Source organism: Drosophila tropicalis, unplaced genomic scaffold (assembly GCF_018151085.1).
Source record: "Drosophila tropicalis isolate 14030-0801.00 unplaced genomic scaffold, ASM1815108v1 contig_845, whole genome shotgun sequence".
NCBI lineage: Eukaryota > Metazoa > Arthropoda > Insecta > Diptera > Drosophilidae > Drosophila > Drosophila tropicalis.
In genome coordinates, this window is record NW_027173338.1 from 1,952,744 (window position 1) to 1,971,110 (window position 18,367).

General features: G+C 39.8%; 4 protein-coding genes across 6 annotated transcripts; 2 read left to right on the forward strand and 2 right to left on the reverse strand.

The window, feature by feature from the left end:
* Positions 1-128: 128 nt before the first annotated feature.
* Positions 129-8,424, reverse strand: tho2 (THO complex subunit 2-like protein). 2 transcript variants are annotated; one of them, XM_068294178.1, is made up of 14 exons: positions 8,075-8,423; positions 7,724-7,892; positions 7,414-7,661; positions 7,218-7,351; positions 6,008-7,158; positions 5,214-5,951; positions 4,869-5,153; positions 4,493-4,801; positions 3,678-4,434; positions 2,988-3,602; positions 2,887-2,930; positions 681-855; positions 565-611; positions 129-505 (listed from the first exon to the last, which is right to left on the reverse strand). In XM_068294178.1, exons 1-14 carry the CDS (start codon positions 8,293-8,295, stop codon positions 383-385), a joined length of 5,016 nt encoding a protein of 1,671 aa, XP_068150279.1. In that variant the 5' UTR covers positions 8,296-8,423; the 3' UTR covers positions 129-382. The 2 variants fall into 2 exon arrangements, 1 of the variants encoding a protein (XP_068150279.1); XR_011032986.1 differs by lacking the exons at positions 129-505; positions 565-611 and having other exon boundaries at positions 724-855; positions 1,225-2,930; positions 8,075-8,424.
* Positions 8,425-8,666: 242 nt separating this feature from the next.
* Positions 8,667-10,375, reverse strand: LOC137580243 (uncharacterized). The gene is made up of 2 exons (XM_068294180.1): positions 9,993-10,375; positions 8,667-9,928 (listed from the first exon to the last, which is right to left on the reverse strand). Exons 1-2 carry the CDS (start codon positions 10,129-10,131, stop codon positions 8,880-8,882), a joined length of 1,188 nt encoding a protein of 395 aa, XP_068150281.1. The 5' UTR covers positions 10,132-10,375; the 3' UTR covers positions 8,667-8,879.
* Positions 10,376-10,663: 288 nt separating this feature from the next.
* On the forward strand, positions 10,664-14,647 carry Tbcd (tubulin folding cofactor D). Its single transcript, XM_068294357.1, has 5 exons — positions 10,664-11,692; positions 11,750-12,889; positions 12,946-13,371; positions 13,430-13,896; positions 13,953-14,647. Exons 1-5 carry the CDS (start codon positions 10,753-10,755, stop codon positions 14,559-14,561), a joined length of 3,582 nt encoding a protein of 1,193 aa, XP_068150458.1. The 5' UTR covers positions 10,664-10,752; the 3' UTR covers positions 14,562-14,647.
* Positions 14,648-15,038: 391 nt separating this feature from the next.
* On the forward strand, positions 15,039-18,298 carry AIF (Apoptosis inducing factor). 2 transcript variants are annotated; one of them, XM_068295277.1, is made up of 7 exons: positions 15,039-15,481; positions 15,543-15,580; positions 15,938-16,225; positions 16,286-16,406; positions 16,465-16,714; positions 16,779-17,593; positions 17,658-18,298. In XM_068295277.1, the coding sequence occupies exons 1-7, from the start codon at positions 15,373-15,375 to the stop codon at positions 18,068-18,070; spliced, it is 2,034 nt and encodes a 677-aa protein (XP_068151378.1). In that variant the 5' UTR covers positions 15,039-15,372; the 3' UTR covers positions 18,071-18,298. The 2 variants fall into 2 exon arrangements, with proteins under 2 accessions (XP_068151378.1, XP_068151377.1); XM_068295276.1 differs by having other exon boundaries at positions 15,040-15,481; positions 15,543-15,844.
* The last annotated feature ends 69 nt before the right edge of the window (positions 18,299-18,367 follow it).

Consider the following 18,367-nt stretch of genomic DNA (forward strand, 5'->3'; position numbering starts at 1 on the left):
AGATTTTTAGCTCAGTAAATTCAGTAATTTTGGCAGAATCAAGATATATCGTCAACCACACTTCATAATGTTAAAGGCTTAACACCATTTACTTCGTATGCAGTTAAAAAAAGGAACAACGGAAACGATTTCTACATTTACACAATGGTTGGGTTTATTTTTTGTTTGTTTTTTAATATATATATATATAATTCATTAAAATAGTTTCTAGAAAATTGTAAACATTTCAAAATTATTTACGTTCCTTGTCACAATTAATGGTTTGATAAAACAATTCAAAATTCTTAATTAATCAGCAAGAAAATAATTAAGAAGAAAAAAACAAAATGCGCTTCACGATGCATGTTTTCTTGTATAGACAATTCCATTCATTTTGTTGAATTCAATAATTGATTCTTGAGGAGCGTGTGGATTTCGACATATTATATTGACGATCATCGCCACGTGAACTGCCGCCTCTTTCCCGATCGAATTTCTCATGTGATCGCTCGCGTGGTGACTTGTCCTTTAATTTGAAATGCTTTTATATTGCAAATCTTGTATAAAAAAACATTGAATACTCACTCTATGGCGTTCGCGTTCTCGTAGATCATCATCATTGCCATTTTGTGCTGCAAATTGTAATATTTTGTTCATTTGATTTCTTGATTGCCACTTTTTCTTTCTGCCTATGTGCTCACCATCACGACGTCGCTTATGATCGGCTCCGCTGGAGTCTTCATTGCGATCTCTCTTACGTCCCATTTTGCGATCCTTGCGAGCATCTCTCTCCTCATCGGATAACTTTTCTTTGTTTCGCTCTTTGGTCTTGAGTCCTCGGGCCTTCTTCACGCTGTCAACGAGTTCTTCAACTTTCTGCAATGACAAATGATTAATAGAAATGGAACACAGAGTTTATTTTTATGCATTTTTTTGTTTATGGATGGCTAAGTGTATTGCCTGATATACCCAGTTGGCTAAACGAAAAGGATTCACATAACTTAAGGAGTAAAACAACTTCTAAGAACATGTAAGATTGATAATGTGTGTAAGGAGACTATGCATGTTTATGTGTGTGTGTTTTTGTGTAAAAGTGCAGTGTGAGTATGTGTATGAGTGTGTGTGTGGGTGTGTGTATATGTGTATGTGTATATGTCTGTGGAGAGAGCCTAAAGCCTTTTTGGTTTTGGAGAGTCCCTAAAAAAAATACGATTCCGGCCTGTCTCACATATGCTCATCACTTACCCGTCTCAAGGGTGCAAACTGTCGGAGATCAACGCGGAATTTTTACAACTAAACTGCTGTCATGGGGTTGGTTAAGGCAGATAGTCGCCCCAGAAGGTAGCGCCTGATTGCAAAGGATCCTTTTTTTTTTTGTTTTGATACCACACCGTCATAAATTGTTGTTTTCATTTAGAAGCAACCCACACACAAGACACAAGAGATTGTTTAGTTCAATCGATTCGTGTAGCTCCTGGAGTCATCCTCATTAAAGAACACAAGAGATTGTTCAATCCAATCCGGTTCCTGTAGCTCTCCAAATTATCCTTATTGTCAAGACGATCCACACACTTCAACGTTCTGCAGCGACGGATTCGAAGCTTTTTTCCGAAGTAATCCAGCGAAGTTTTTGGATTATCCAGCGATGCAATCGATGTCGTGGTTGTATTAAGCGTTTGACCATAAAAGAAATTCCATTGTTCAGGTTCAATAAAATGACTGGTTGTGTTGACAACGTCTTCTGTGAACGTCTTTTGTTACGTTTGAAATTCCATCCTGAGCTATTTAGCAACTATTCCAAACAGCTGATGTTACAGCCTCATCAGAAATCCCTTGAGAAAGGAAGTCAAGGTACGCAATTATCTCTTCAGGGTTCCCTCGATGGAAGACGTCAAAAGTAGATAATAAAGTAAATTCTTGGCATTTCTTTGGGTGACAAGATGATGATTGTTTAGAAGTCTTCGATTCCTTGGAATATATTGCACTATAAAGATGTTTTGTCTTAATATGTAGCATCACAGATTTTGTGTTTCTTGTTTTCATCCATTTGAAAGTACTTTATCAGCATCCTGGCTCTTCTTTTCTTCGAATTGCATCCTGTGGAGTTCCCATAGTTGTCATCTAATGTGTTGTTTCAGCATCTGAACTCTTCTTCCCTTGTGTGTTTCGATTTGAAGGTTTTTAATTGTCATCTTGTTTGTAATTTCAGCATGTTGATTTTCCCCTCCTTTGGATTTTTTTTCCCCCATTTGAGTTCCATAATTGTCATCTGATTAGTAATTTCAGCTGTTGTCTTTGTAATTTTTTTTTGCGTTTGAAGTTCCATAATTGTCTCCTAGTTTGTAATTTCAGCATGTTTCCTCCATGTCTGTGTGTTGGTGTGTGCGAGCGCGTTCGTATTCGGTTTCCAATTATAACTTACATGACTACCTTATTCTTATAATAAACTAAATAACAAATTTTTCACATTGCAAATAATAAAAAAAAAATAGTTTGGAATTTCCGATTGTTAACAAATTTGATTTCGTCCGGGTCCTCTGCTATTTAAATATATGAATAAGTGTACAAAAAGTCAATCTAGCAGTTCAACTGTTCAATGACTTAAATACTAACTCCCCGAGATTTGCTCGTTATTGATACAGATCATCTTAAACTTAAGAATTAAAAACTTCCAATTGTGTCCAGTTTGTGGGAGAGATTTGGATTGACGTCCTGGTCGTCAAAGTTGTTGTCCGATTGATTGTTATCAATTCTTGTTAGTGCTTTTTTCAAGCAATTATTCTCATATTACAATTGCTTAAGAGTTGTCAATCCTCCAGAATGTAATTGGGGCGTTGTTGATGTAGTTGTTTGTTGTTGTTGTTGTTGATGTTGTCTTAGCATAATTTGTCTGCATAAGCTACTAACCTTTGAACTGCTCGATGATGATTCCAATTTTCGACGTTTTGAATCTAAAAATATAGATTTTAATTTGAAAGTTCGGGAAATAACTCTGATTATGAAATTACCTCTGTCATATTCAATTATCTCATGACTACGTCGATGCTGCAGCGATCCATTGCTTTCATTGGAAACGGAGCTCAAGTCTCGATCTCTTATCCTGCCCTCGTATTCATCATAGTGCCGCTGATGTTGATGTTCGCTATTACTGCTACTACTGGCCACCAAATCCACAGTCTCCAAATCATGTCGATGGCGTGTTTGTTGCTCGTCACGTCGCGATATCTTCTTACGCTGCGACGATGCTGATGTTGCCGTTGCCACCTCCAAGTCCTCCAGACGATGTGAACGCTCTCGGCCGCGTGATGGTGGCTCTGCCGCTACTTCTGATCGGTCCTTAGTGCTGCTGTTACGATTGTTGTCCCTTGAACTACGACGTCGATCATTTTCTCGTTCGTGCTCCTCCTCTCGCTTACGTCGATCATTTTGGTTACCATTGCTGGATACCTGTTGATCGATTGTGTCCTCTTTGCTAGCTGCCTGGCTGGATTCCCTGGTTGCAGTTCCCTCATGTGGTTGCTTGCTACTCTCACGTTCGCTGGTTGACGATGTTACAGGGATCGACACTAAATTGGAGTTGCCATCGGATTTGTGGGATTTCGTTTCACTGCGAGCGCTTGGAGCTGTAAGGGGTCAGAATGTTGTTATAACAACGTTCCTTTCGTTCTTCTAGAGTAATTCCGTTTTGTTATGCTTACCAGTTTTTGATTCTGGCTCCTTGCTACTTTGCTTTTGGTCGCTGTTATTATTGTAGAACGTCGTTGATGGATTTCCACTTGATTTCGTTGTTGTTGCTGTTGTTGGTGCTGAGGCGGCTGCTGAGGCATTTGCGGCAGTTGCTGCCTGGTTAAGTTTATCTGATGATAAAACTTTAATGGCATTTCCTGCCGCCGCTGTTCCATTAGTCGCAGCACCACCAGTTGCGCCTTCTTTTGCTGGCCTCTCAGCCACTTGATGGAAATCACTTTCCTTTATCATATTCGATGTTTTCAGTTTCAATTGTCCTATATAGCTGGAGGCTATCACATACAAATCTGGTCTTTTCGTTTTCTCCTCTTCACGTACTTTATCCACCTTACGTTCAATTATTTGTGCCAATTTTGCCAGAACAGGATAATGTGGTAGAATACGCATCAATATAATTAAAGCATTACGTATTTGCATAAAATCCTTTGAGTCTAAGCAAAATACAATTGCCTTAGTGATTTTATAATGCCATTTATGGCATACATGACGATAATTCTCATAGCCCACATGATCGTTAGCCTCCGAGAATTGATTGCTAACACGGAATTTGGTAACAAATCCAGGATAATTTGCACATTCCTTATTGAATACAGCCTGATCGGCATGCCAACGCATCACGGTCTCTAACATGGCGCAGAGGAAGCGACCATACCGAGTGGCCTCGCCCTCCGTGCAGGAAGTAACCGAATACGTTATATCGCAAAAGATCTAGCAATAAAAAATTATTAAATTACAAGAACTTTTCGTAATAATTAATAATTCTTACCCGATCATAACATAGCAAAGTGGAGAAATTTGAAGTCTTTAGGTTGTGGATGGTATGCACAAATTTGGCGCAATATAATGCATCCAAGGCGGTGAATGTGCAGCGCGGGAATAGACATAATTGCAGGAATTGTGTTATTGTATCATTTTTTGCTGATTTAGCCGAACGAAGCAGGAACCAGCTGTCTTTTTGTTCTTGCAAACGCTGTGATATCTTATCCACATGTTCATGTTGTTTTTTACGCTCATCATTCAGTTTCTCCATAAGGGCTATATAACGCTCTTGTTCCTTTTTATTCTTTGATTGATTCTATGTGGGATTATATCAAAATTGTTGAAATTGTATGAAGATATTTAGAGAGATAGTTTAAACCTACCGAATCTTTGGCCTCGGCAGCCTGTTGAGCCAATTGCTTAAGTTTGCCAATTTCACGTTGATAGCTATCATTGGGCACATGCAAATCGTACATGCTCATGCTCCAGAAGGTGACCAAAAATTGTGGACTAATATCCTCCCAAACTTTAGCACTATGCAATGGACGCACTGACTCTACAATGGGATTCATTATCAATTGTGTGGCCTCTAGATATTTCTGTAGCTTTTGTGTCGCCGTTAACTTCTTGGCATTTGGATCAGCTTTACGTAGTTGATCGTATTTTTGCTGAAAAGAGAGAAAGACATGTAAGATTTTCTTATTTGATTCTCTCCAAGTACAACTTACATTTATCTGATGGGTAAACATGGGCCGTGCCAGAAAGAAGGCAACATCTGTATTAATATGATATTCCCTTAACATGGTGATAATCGATGGCAAGCGCTCCACATACTCATCTACCGAATAGGTAGAGCCTAAGAAGGTACCAAATTGCACCAAGGTATCCTGACATTGATCATAGAGATTTCCGACCAATTTTAAATGACTATGTGCGGCAGTTTCACGATAGATTACACAATGCTTTTGTTGGGCCATCAACAGGCAAATGGTGACAGCAAGGTCATTGTTGGCCAGTGCCTCCTTAAGACGATTCGATGACTTTTTCATATTTCTCACTTGACTGAAATAGCCCGCCTCGCCGCGAAGTTGCTCACCGCCGCACATGGCCTGCAATTGATCGTTGGTCATCTCCTCGCATGATTCCACGCCGGCCATTTTGTGGACAATTTCCCGAAGTATTAAGAGATCTAAACTCTTTTGGGATTTTAATTGATTGGCCACATATTGCAGTAGACCGCTCAACTCAATGCCATACTTCTTGTAAATGGCGCCACAGAAGGAAGCTAGACTTTGTAGCCAAAGGGAGAGCGAAGTACCATCGTCCTTAAATCTTAAGCGACCAGTTAATGTCAGTGATTCAATAATGCAATAGCCAAGACAATCAAATGACAAGGCAGTCAAATACTTAAGCATATCGCAAACTGGTCCAATAAGATTATCATAGATTTGTATTTGCAGCAGGATCTAGAAGAAAAAAGATAATTTGGGTCTTTCCGATGCTAAATATTTATCTTACTTACATAGTCAAAGAGTAATCCGGGTGCACAATGGCTACTTTTACCCACTAGACGACCCAATTGCTTTACATTATCCTTGCTAACACGTTTCATTAGCGACTTGATATCTCTCTGGGCCAGGCCATGTCGTATTATTAGATTTGGATGCAATTGATAGCTATCATTTTTCCATCTCGCATATAGACTATAACGGAAATGATAGGGAAAATATTTGAGCACAGCCCAAATCTCCTCGGACATGGAACAATTGTTATCCAGATAGAGCAGGGATGGCAGTATACATGAATCTATGCAGGTCATAATGTCATAGTAATGTAATTCTGCCTCCGAGTTAGGTGGCGGGCTATTTAAACTATCGACACCCATATCTAGCATTAGTTTGCCCATAATTCGTATCAGTTTGTACATTAGTACCGTGTCAAAGTGCATGGCCGGTCCCAGGACATTAGCCATGGGCCACGTATATTGCCTTAAATCACTAAATTCCCGTGCCTGCATCTTGGCGACAAGTTTGCTATCGTCGTATAGGCGGCTTCGACTTGTCTTACGTCCGGCTGGGGCTTTGAAGCATTTATTGTAGTAAATCTGCTCGACAGACAGATGCACCAATTCGACAATGGCTTTGGCAATGGGCTCTTGCACCACAACCGATTGATCTGGCAGTTTTTGTATGATCTTTAGGGCATTATCCCAATCCCCAACACGTAGTAGAGCCTCGCAGAGACCAAACTTTTGATTGACATTATACTTCTCCTCATCGAATTTCTTTGTGGTAGGCGGCGGTGGCGGTTCCTTGTCTTCTCCCTTCTTGTTGGTGGTAATCAAATGCAGTTTTCGAACTTTTTCCCTGGCGTCAGCCAGATCCTCTTCCCAGTCAGTTTTAATACTGCCATCATTTGGAGTAAGCCATAAGTAGACATCGTTTAATTCAATCACTCCATGTTTTAACAGAAGCGCACACACATGGTATAGAGATCGTGGAGTTCGTCCATCTTTAAAATGACAGAATTTATAGCCCAAAACCTCACAGATAATGGCACCAGTGGGCATATAGCTACGTAGCAGCGGTATAAATAGCTGCCAACGATCGGGTCGTGTTTCAAATGATTCAATTATAATATCAAGAACACGATTAGGATCCAAATTAAAACATCCTATGTGGGAATTAGACAAACATTAACAATTGAAGGATATTTTTGGATTCTCAGTTTACCTATTAATGATTTAATAATATCCATAATGCTCTCAGGAGTTGTATGATCTTCAAAATCTTGATTTAGCTCTGTTATCAGCTTCGCAAATCCCTCGCTTTCCTCACGAAATAGATTAAAACGACGTTGCTTGTAGCTAATAAAAAGACATAAAAAGTTATGTTTATGGCAACCATGCATATAGTTGTTCAAACTTACTACAACTTGGTTTTGACTTTAATGAATTTGGTATAGAAACTTTTGTTCTTCACTATTCCCACCTCCTGGAGTGTGTCGATTTCTAAACGTTCTTTGAGCAAACTCTCTGACACCACCTTGTCCATATCCTTGACCAATTGAACAAAACCGTGACGCTCCTCATGAAGACCATCAGTCATTAGAGAAGTTTCGCTATCCAAAATATTGACCACATCCAAAATTAGACTGGGAAACTCTTTGTGCAGAGCCTGAGTTAAGTAAACAATTAATTTTTGTTTATAGAATTTATTTATTTATTCATTGTACTTACCACAACTTCGATGAGCACATGTAGAACCAAATCTTTCTTGTGTGTATGACGTATGGCCTGCCAGAGTAATTCATAAATGGCATTCGATATGCCCTGCTTAAAGATGCCATTGCGATCAAAGACTGGACTATCGGGACAATCCTGAATTTGTTGTTTTAGATACTTCATACTATAAAAGATGACGGCAAATTAATAAAAAATAGATGCAGCAAATTTTTATAAATATGTTTTATTATTGTCTCTCTCTTTCTGCCAAATTGGAGTACCCATAAAACGCGCAATTTTCTGAGTACACAATCGTGTGTTTGAGACGTGTTTGTGGTTTTTTTGTTGCTACATATATTCACGTACAATTCGCTGCGGCCGGATTTATCAAAATGCTTGAAGATTTCGGGATTGAAGAGAGCATCCTTGCCACCGCTACCATTGCCATTGGTATTGGTATCCATTGCCGCTGAAGCCGTGTCACCGCCTTCCCCTGCACAATTAGTTGCTGTTGCACTTCCATTTCCATCAATTTCCAATGTTCCCGTCACACTGTGACTCTTGGACAACTTCTTCAAACGCCGCATACAAGCAATTTATGGATTAACACGCGGGGAATAGATTTATACTTTTTTTATTTGATTTCTTTTTTTGATAATTTTACGAAAGAACCTTTTCTTACAACTTTTTTTTTTTCTCTTGCTTAGAGATGGGAAACACAAAAAGCGAACGGGTATATCGATAACAAAACGTGTGTGTTTATGTTTGAAACAGAGTGGAATAGAATACCAGGAGAGAGGTATATAGCGGGTATTTTGCTTTTCGATTTGATTTTGACTATTTGCATTAGTGTGACTTATTATTTATGATTTCAAAAAAACTCTTTATTCTTCTTTAAAATGTAGTTCACAAACTTCAACTTGTCCAACAAAACTAATAAGCAATTTATGCATGTAGCTTTTAACATAAAAAAATGAATAAAAATCAACTTTTATTATTTATAAGAAATTTTTTTGGTTTGGATCATTTGAAAATGGAAATTATAGAGTAAAAAGTTAATGCAGTTTTTCAGCATTTAAAAATCCTTTACCATCATAGGTATATAAGGCATTTGGAATATTCATATTAGTAATAGTTACAACTAAGTGGGTTCAGGAAAAACTATGTCCGTTTAAAACAAAGTCTCATTTTCTATTTTAACATCGCATTCGATCATCGAGCTATCGACATATCCTGAACTTGAAATGGCATATTTAGATGCTTGCTCTTCCTGCATCACTTGTTGACGCGAACGTTTCTTTTGAGAGGTCGAAACAGGTAAAGGACCAGTTGTTGACTGAACTGGTGCAGATATTAGTTTTGGCAATGACGAGCTTTGTTTTGCCAATTGCTGCACTTCTGGTGGTGGAGCTGTCTGTTCATCATGCTTTATATCCAATAAAATGCGACTGATTTCCATTCGAAACTTGAGATTACCGATGTCAGACAGTGATTTCACATGGGGTAGCAAACTGACCAAGAAGTTATAGTCGGCATCATCTTTGGAAACAGCCGGTGTAGTTGTCGAATCCGATGCTGCTGCTATCGATATGGGAGTGGACGAGGGAACGTTCGTCTCACACGGCGATGAAGTCTTCCGTGGGCGTCCCCGTTTTGCTGGACGAGGAAGTAGCATGTGATTCGGCGGCAATTGCATGGGAGACAATAGTTGTGGCGATAGGTCAGCATCTGCCTCCAAATGATTTGCTGATGATGTGGTGACATTTGTATTTACATTAATGGTCTTTCGAACTGAGAACTCTGAGCCAGAGTCATGTCCCGCTGACGAAGAATCACCACCGCCGCCACCACTGACACTTCCCCTACCAGCAACAACACCTCCAGTGCCGGCCCCTCCGCGACTTTCATTGTTGCCAACACCTTGCTTGAATATATCTCCCATAATTTCAAAATCAAAATCATCATCGTCATCCACTTCTATAACAAAATCATCCAATTTTGAGTTGTCAAGTTCCGCTTGATTGCGATATGCTGCTTGTTCGTAGTCAAATGCTTCGGGTCGAAATGTTACCCTGCCTTCCGGGTCGAAAATGCAGCGTAAAAACTCCAGGGCACGAAAGTACGGCCAGTTAGAGGTACCGGAGCCCCTCTGTTGGATTTTCCTAATCTCGGCGCGATAGGTGTCCCTCAATCTTTTGAATCGCTTCTTACATGTAAGAACTGTAAAATGATTTTTTATTTATTAATGACATATTAATTGTCACGACATAAAATTTACACATACCATCGAGTTGCATTATTGATGCGACCTCTTCCCACTGTGAGATCCAGCTATCTTTTCGGTCGGCCAAGGTTATGCTGGTGTTCCATAAAGCCTGTCTTTTGGCCACTTGGCTGATTAAAAGAAAATTCTCCGTTCTCATTTTAAAATGTTTGCTTACAACAACTAACTAAGAAAAAAAAGACCAATTCGTTGTTGCAGCGTGCAAACAATGCAATTGCTTCCAGGGCTGGCAGTGATAGACAGAGAGAGCGTTAGAGAAAGGCCCCAGAAAATAAAACACCCTTTGAATTTTATCGCGTGAATATATAACTAATTGGGGGTTTCTTGGATATAAATAGTTTAAGACCCAACCATTCGGAGAGAGGTTGGGGAACAAACTGCCATATTTTTCTCGAATTGATTTTGTGTTCAGCCCTGGCAGACAGCTGACAAAGCAAAGTTATTGCGTTCTGTCTGACCAGCCGTGTCAAATATTTAGAAAATATTATAATTATTAGCTAATAATTGGAAACAATTTGGTCGAATAAATTCGATGATTTTAAAATTTTTATTTCCTAGGCTTATTCAGGACTAATGTTTACTATTTTATTAAATACATTTTCAAATTATAGTTTACCGCCATGGCTTGCAGCCCTGACGACAGTGTGAATCATTTGTGGTATAAGTGGAATGAAACACAAACAATTTTCTCTGTTGTTGTCATCGTCGTTATTCAGCCGGCTGTTTTGGAAATCTTTGAATTAGTTGCCAATTTACAAAAATGCTGCAAAGCGACGATATAAAAGATGATGACTTACCAGCGAATACCCTGGAGCACTTTACGGAATTGGACCAAGTGTTACAGATGATTGAGCAGATAAAGTCGATTAGAGCTAGCTCATTTGAAAGAGAATTTGAACAATACGCCCAAGTGTTGACTCGCTACCAGGAACAGCCCCATTTGCTGGACCCCCACCTGGAGCTGCTTCTGTCCCGTTTGCTGACAAAGATCAGGGAGTCTAATCTGGCAGATGATGAACGTCATGCTGCATTCAAATATCTTTACATAATTTGCAAAGTACGAACCTATAAAGTCCTTGTGAAATTTATGCCTCATGAATTAAGCGATTTGGAATTTGTGTTGGATCTGCTGGATCAACAAGATCCCAAGGAATTCGATCATTGGGAGACCCGCTATATGTTACTTCTATGGATGTCCATACTGGTTTTGAATCCATTTCATATGTCGCGTCTAGATGTTTACGAAACGACAACATCCTCGGCGACTACAAATTGTGTGGTTAGCAATCATGTCCAGACCAAGAGCAGTAAAATGGAACGAATATTCAAACTATGTCAACTATATGCATCCACCAATGATACTTGCAGTGCAATGGCTGCCTATTTGTCGGCCAAATATTTTATACGGTCTGACATTAAGGATGTGTATTTGGAAAAATTTCTGGATTGGATAATGGATCAACATCAGGCCGATACGGTGCATGTCAAATTTGGTCAATTGGCTGCAGTTGCGGCCATTTTAAAGCATGGCAAACGCGAAGATTTGTTGCCCTATGCCGATAAGTTGCTTCAATGGATTGGCTCATGTAACTACAAGGATGGTAATGATTTCCTTAAATATAAAAACTATGTAAAAATCATTCAGCGCATAGGTTTGGTTCACTTAAAGCCAAGAATAGCCAGTTGGCGTTATAAAAGAGGTGAGAGAAACAGAAAACATAGGATATCTAAATCTCTTTTTTTTTCATTTATATTAGGAACACGCTCCTTGGCCACAAATCTTAATCAGCCTGGAGCTGGAGGATCGGATAATGCAGCAGAATCTGAGGCTAATCCTGACGAATTAGAAGAGGAGATTGTGGTGCCAGACTCAATTGAAGAGGTGATTGAAGAATTACTTCAAGCCCTACGAAGCGGTGGCAATGATATACGCTGGAGTGCAGCTAAAGGCTTAGGTCGTGTGACGAATCGTTTACCAAAGGAATTAGCCGATGAGGTGATTGGTTCAGTGATTGATATACTTAATCCTTTAGAGCCACATGAGGCTTGGCATGGAGGTTGTCTGGCGTTGGCCGAGTTGGCCAAGAGAGGTTTACTCTTACCCTATCGCCTCGAAGAATTGGTTCCATTGCTAATGCAGGCTCTGTTCTATGACGAAATGAAGGGATACATGTCAGTCGGTCAGCATATACGTGATGCCGCTTGCTATATGTGCTGGGCCTTTGCCAGAGCTTACAATCCGGATGATTTAAAGCCATTTGTTCAAAAGATCTCATCGGGTCTGCTTACTGTGGCCGTATTTGATCGAGAGATTAACTGTAGGCGTGCTGCTTCGGCTGCTTTTCAAGAATCTGTGGGGCGTCTTGGTAATTTCCCATTCGGCATTGAGATCTCTACCACAACAGATTTCTATTCTGTGGGCATAAGGCAAAATTCCTATTTGAATATCAGTGATTATATAGCTCAATATCAAGTTTATCGCGAACCACTCATCAATCATTTGGTGCAACGTAAAGTGGGTCATTGGGATTCGGCAATAAGAGAATTAACAGCCAAGGCTTTGCATAAATTTGCATTTCGAGAGCCACAGTATATGGCCGGAGTGGTGCTACCACAATTATTGGCCAAAACCGACACCATAGATGTTAATTCTCGGCACGGATGTGTCCTGGCCATGGGTGAAATCACTCTGGCGCTGCGCCAAATGGAGCTGGACTCTAAGGATGCGACAGTCTACCTATCAAATCAGCGCTTAGCTGAATTGAATGAACTAATTAAAAGCTTTTTAGAACGAAATTATTATCGTGGTATGAGTGGTGAGCTTATGAAATCCTGTTCCACACACTTTATAAGAAGCTGCAGTCTGGCCAAGCTTCAGGTCACTGAAGAATGCCTGGGTAAGTATTATTTCTAAGGGTAAAAGTCTTATCTTTACAATCAAATGTCATTGCAGACACCTGGCAAGCTGTGATTGATATTTGTCTGGTCAGCAAGACGACTGCAATAAGAGAATCAGCTGTGGAAGCATTCTCTGAACTTTGTCAAGCTTATTACTGTCTGCAAGAACGCAATCAGCAAAATGAACGCATTATTAATGCCTATCTAAAGGGTGCAGATAGCGATATGGAGGAGCATATGCGTATGGGTTATATAGCTGCCATTGGAGTGCTGCCAGCATTTATGACACGCCTTCATTTGGCTGCAATACTGGATAACCTAGTGAAGCATGCCTTAACGCCTTTGCAGGCAGTGCGAGCCGGGGAAATGACCGTGCAAGATCATGAGAACATACAAACGTATCGTTGGAGCGAAGCGCGTACCCAGAGTGTTAAGGCATTGACGAAACTTGTCCAGAGTGTTGGGTATGCAGAGAATTCAGGTGAAAAGACAACTCATTTTTAATCTTAGGATCACTATTAACTTCTCTTTTCATATAGATTCTTTCGGCAATCCACATAATTTCAACAAGGTGATTCAGTGTCTTCTAAAAGCATTGGATGAGTACACTTTGGACAATCGTGGTGATATTGGGGCATGGGTACGTGAGGCAGCTATGGTCTCATTATATGAAATTGCCACAAACTGTCCACCAGATTTATTGTCCCCCATGCATACCCATCAAATCGTTGTGGGATTTATGCAGCAGGCAGTAGAGAAAATTGATCGTACACGTGGACTGGCTGGGCGTTTGTGCTGCAAACTGATTCATTCCACTCCGGCCATACCATATATACCAGAACATGCCAAATTGCTAGAAATATTTCCAGAGGATGAGAAAACTATACTATGGCTATTTGCCGATCATACATTCCCCTTGTTTTGTCAACTCTTATCGTTTGAAAGTTATTCAAAGCGTGTGCTATTGGGTTTAAGTGCCAGCATTGGTCAATTGACTGAATCTTTGGTAAGCTTTGGATTTTAACAAGTTTTTCGTTAGACTAAAATTTCTATTATATGCAGATAAAATACGCTTCGACAGCGTTCTTCCAGTTTTTGCGTTCTAACAGCCAGACAGTACCTCGCCTATGCTCCGAGATTAGGCAGAATTTTGAAGAGAATCTCTTAAATGAACGTGTTACGTATCCCATGTTAAGTTTTCTCGATATACTCATTGGTTCGGGCACTATAGATGCGGTTCTTCATGATGAAAATGATTCATTTGCTGAGGATATCTTTCGCCTGCTAAATCTTGAGGTGAAGGGCTATAAGAAACTTTATAAGACGGCCAGTAGTATTAGTGCCTTTTGTCAACTGATTCAAGTGCCACGACTTAGTCGGCGTGTCTTGTCGAAAATGGCAGTATTTCTGGGTCTGCAACATGTTCATGTACGTAAAACTGCGGCCACAAAACTGTATGAAGCCCTCGCCCTGCATGGTGATGTCACTGAGATACCGGAAGATAATATGGATGAAATCCTAACACTTTTATCCGAAACGGATTGGACCTTGCCTTTGGTAGAAGTTCGTCCTTTAAGGAACGAACTGTGCCAGTTAATGGGCATAAAGCCACCAGTCAGTGGGGCAGCAGCTGCTGCAACAACAAATAACCAAACGACTACGTGTTTTTAAATCTTGTTTTTAAGCAGTTTTATATTTTATTTAACATTCGCACATTTAATAAAACATTTTAATTTTTGCTTTGACCCATACTAAAATTCAAGAAATATATTTAAAATTGGGAGCAACTCAATTGACAAATGACAAAACGGGTCACAGAAATTTGAAAAAAAAAATTCGTCAATTTGCGTTTTGGTGTTTTTTTCTTTAATTTGACAAGTCCAGATAGAAAAATGCTGTTGCAAAATAATTTAAAAAAATGTCAATAGACTTAATGGTGAAATATATAATATATTTATTGCATTATTAAAAATCATATACTATTTTTATTACTAACATGAAGAATCTAAACATCCGTTAAAATACTAAGCATTTGGGTATTTTTTTTTTTGGCTGGTTTTATGTATTCATTTAGCTATTTTTCGTAGGCCCTCAAAAATGGGCAGCACTTCTTTTGACAGCCCATAACAAGAGAGAATCAGTGCGAGAGAGAAAATAGATAACAAAAACAAATATTGAACAAATGTTCGAATGATTTGCCGTAAAGAACATACGGGAACCAAATATATAGTTCATTTAATTATCAAATTCATAAATTGAAACCAACGTGATTTTCCCAATGAAAAATTTGTCATACAAATCAAAACATTCTATATATTTTTTTTTTGTTACAAAACTAGCCGTTCACACACGAACACGTTCAACCTTACCCCCTCTCCTTCTCGTAGTTACACAATTGTAGAAAAGACAAAAAGAACCGAGTCGGAAGTCTTGTTGTGGTTTTGTTTTTTGCTCCGATCCAGCATTTATATAAATTCCAGATATGAGTATTTTGAGTGTGCGACGTTTAAGTCAAAAGTTCTGCCGGCAGGCATATATTTTGGCCAACAGAAGCATACTGTCGCCGACCCAGAAGCTTCCGCCGATAAATGGTAAGTGACATTGGATTTCCCTATGAGGTTATGTTAATGCCATGTTTTGTCAAATTTCCAGGTACCTGCCGGCCGGCACACGACAGTTTATATCATATGGTAAAGAAACGAACTCTCGAGGCGCGAACAAAGTTGCAAGCCAATAAATATCCGAATCATCAAGCCTGTCTAACTACACCGAGATCGGCAGAATATGAGCAAGATTATGATGATCCTCCACCCGGCTATACAACAAATCCCAATAACAATTATAATCCCCCATATACCACATCATCAACAACATCCCCACCAGTATCATCCTCATCCCAGTCGAGCGGCAGCAGTTATAAAACTTTTACGAATCAAGAACCACAATACAAAGTGGTATAAAATGCCAATCATTTCATTATTCCACCCATCCATTTCATCATTTTTATTTAAACTCACTTGCTAATTATCTATTTCGTTATTTTTTAGGGTTATGCGGACTGCAGAACTGTGTGCTCGGCATCGGAGGTTCTCAAGTCGTCCGAGTGTGAGAAATCCAAGCCAGTGATTGATCCCTGCAAACAGGAGAAGGACCCTTGCGAAGAATTTCGTCGTATACAACGGGAGACTAATACGATTGGTGGTGGACAGGATGGTAGCGATGGTACTGGTGGTGCTGGTGGTGGACCAGGAGATAAAGATTGTGAAGAAAAGAATCGGGCTTTGAAACTAAAATGCTTGTTGGGTGCTTTGGCTGCTCTTTTGGCAGGAGGTTTCGTAAGTTTGTACGATATAGAATCAAAAAGATATTAAGTGACCTTATAATATATTATTTAGTTGGCCTGGATCCTTACAAATCGGTCAAAAGATGGTTCTGGCAAAGGTGCTGGCGATGGCGATGATGATGAGGATTCGGAATCGGCATTGAAACGTGCCCAAATAACCGGAAAAGTGACAAGTTGGTTCTAAATAACTTCTTTTCTATTATTCTCTTTGTAAATTCTCATGTTTTGTAGCGCCGGCTAGCTCTGAGAGTCTCCCGAAACATGTGCCCTATCTAATCATTGGCGGTGGAACAGCTGCATTTTCTGCCTTCCGTGCCATTAAATCGAATGATGCTACTGCCAAAGTACTTATGATTAGCAATGAATATCGTAAACCATATATGCGACCACCACTTTCAAAGGAACTGTGGTATACACCCAATCCCAATGAGGATCCCATTAAAGATTACCGCTTTAAGCAGTGGACAGGTTCGGAGCGAAGGTGAACTACAAGAATTCATAGAATATTCTGTATCTTTAATTGAGTTCCATTTGATTTTTTACAGTTTGTACTTTGAGCCAGATGAGTATTTTATGGATCCTGAAAAGCTGGACGACAGCGTAAAAGGTGGCATAGCCGTTGCTCAAGGTTTCGCCGTAAAGAAAGTAGATGCGCAGAATCGCGTTGTGACATTGAACGACGGCTATCAAATCGCTTACGATGAGTGTCTCATAGCGACGGGTTGTGCGCCGAAAAATTTAACAATGTTCCGCGACGCTCCGCCCAGTGTACGGGAAAAGGTTATGGTCTATCGTACCCCAGAAGATTTCGATAGATTACGTCGTTATGCCAAAGAGAAACGTTCCATTACCATAGTGGGTAATGGTTTTATTGGCAGTGAATTGGCATGCTCTCTGGCGCATTTCTCTAAGCAGAACGGAGGTGGTAAAGTGTATCAGGTGTTTCAGGAGAAGGGCAACATGTCCAAGGTGTTGCCCAACTACTTGAGTGCCTGGACCATGAAGAAAATGGAGGAATTGGGTGTATGTGTTATACCAGATGCTAGCATTCGGTCAGCCGCGCGCGATGAGAGCCACCTAAAGTTGGAACTAAATAATGGCATGACATTGCTGTCCGATATTGTGGTCGTATGTGTGGGTTGCTCTCCGAATACCGCTCTAGCCAATCCTAGCCGTTTGGAAGTGGATCGTAGTCTTGGTGGTTTTGTTGTGAACGCTGAATTGGAAGCAAGACGCAATCTTTATGTTGCCGGAGATGCCTCGTGTTTTTATGATCCCTTGCTGGGCAGAAGACGAGTGGAACATCATGATCATTCGGTAGTCTCGGGACGACTTGCGGGCGAGAATATGACAGGAGCAAGTAAGACATTTTTAATACCTAAAATAATGCTACATACGAATAATTGGAAATTATTAATTTACAGAGAAACCATATCAGCACCAGAGTATGTTTTGGTCAGATCTGGGACCGGAAGTTGGATACGAAGGTATTGGACTGGTCGACTCTTCTCTGCCCACAGTTGGTGTCTTTGCCCTGCCCTCTGCGTCCGAACGTCAGGCAGATAACTTACCAGAATCCCCGGATAGCTCTGAAAGCCATAAAACAGTTGAAACCTCCAAAGCTGATTCTGAGAGTACATCTCCGTTTGAGTGTGAATCCGATGAAAAGGAGGAATATGGAAAGGGTGTTATCTTTTATCTCAAGAATGATAAAATTGTTGGCATTCTGCTTTGGAATCTATTCAATCGAATAGGCCTGGCCAGGACAATAATTAACCAAAATAAGAAATATGATGACCTCAATGAGGTGGCTAAACTTTTCGAGATTCATTCGTAGAATTTGCTAACTGAGACAGAAAATGCGACAACCTTGTATATAAACTAGAACAAAACGGCACAAAAATGCAACAGAAATTTTAGTTTTATTATATTTGGAATAAATCTGTTTTTGTAGTCAAAGACGATATTTGGTGTGGCCCCAGTGAGAATAAGACAAAAATTTGACCTTGTTGATGTGTGCTTAGCTTTGTTTTTCGTAATAAAAATAAAAATTTTTAAAAATTGAGTTTAAAACTGTCGCATCAATTTTTAATTTAAAAATAAATTTGAAATTAAGTTGTGCCATTGCCAACTT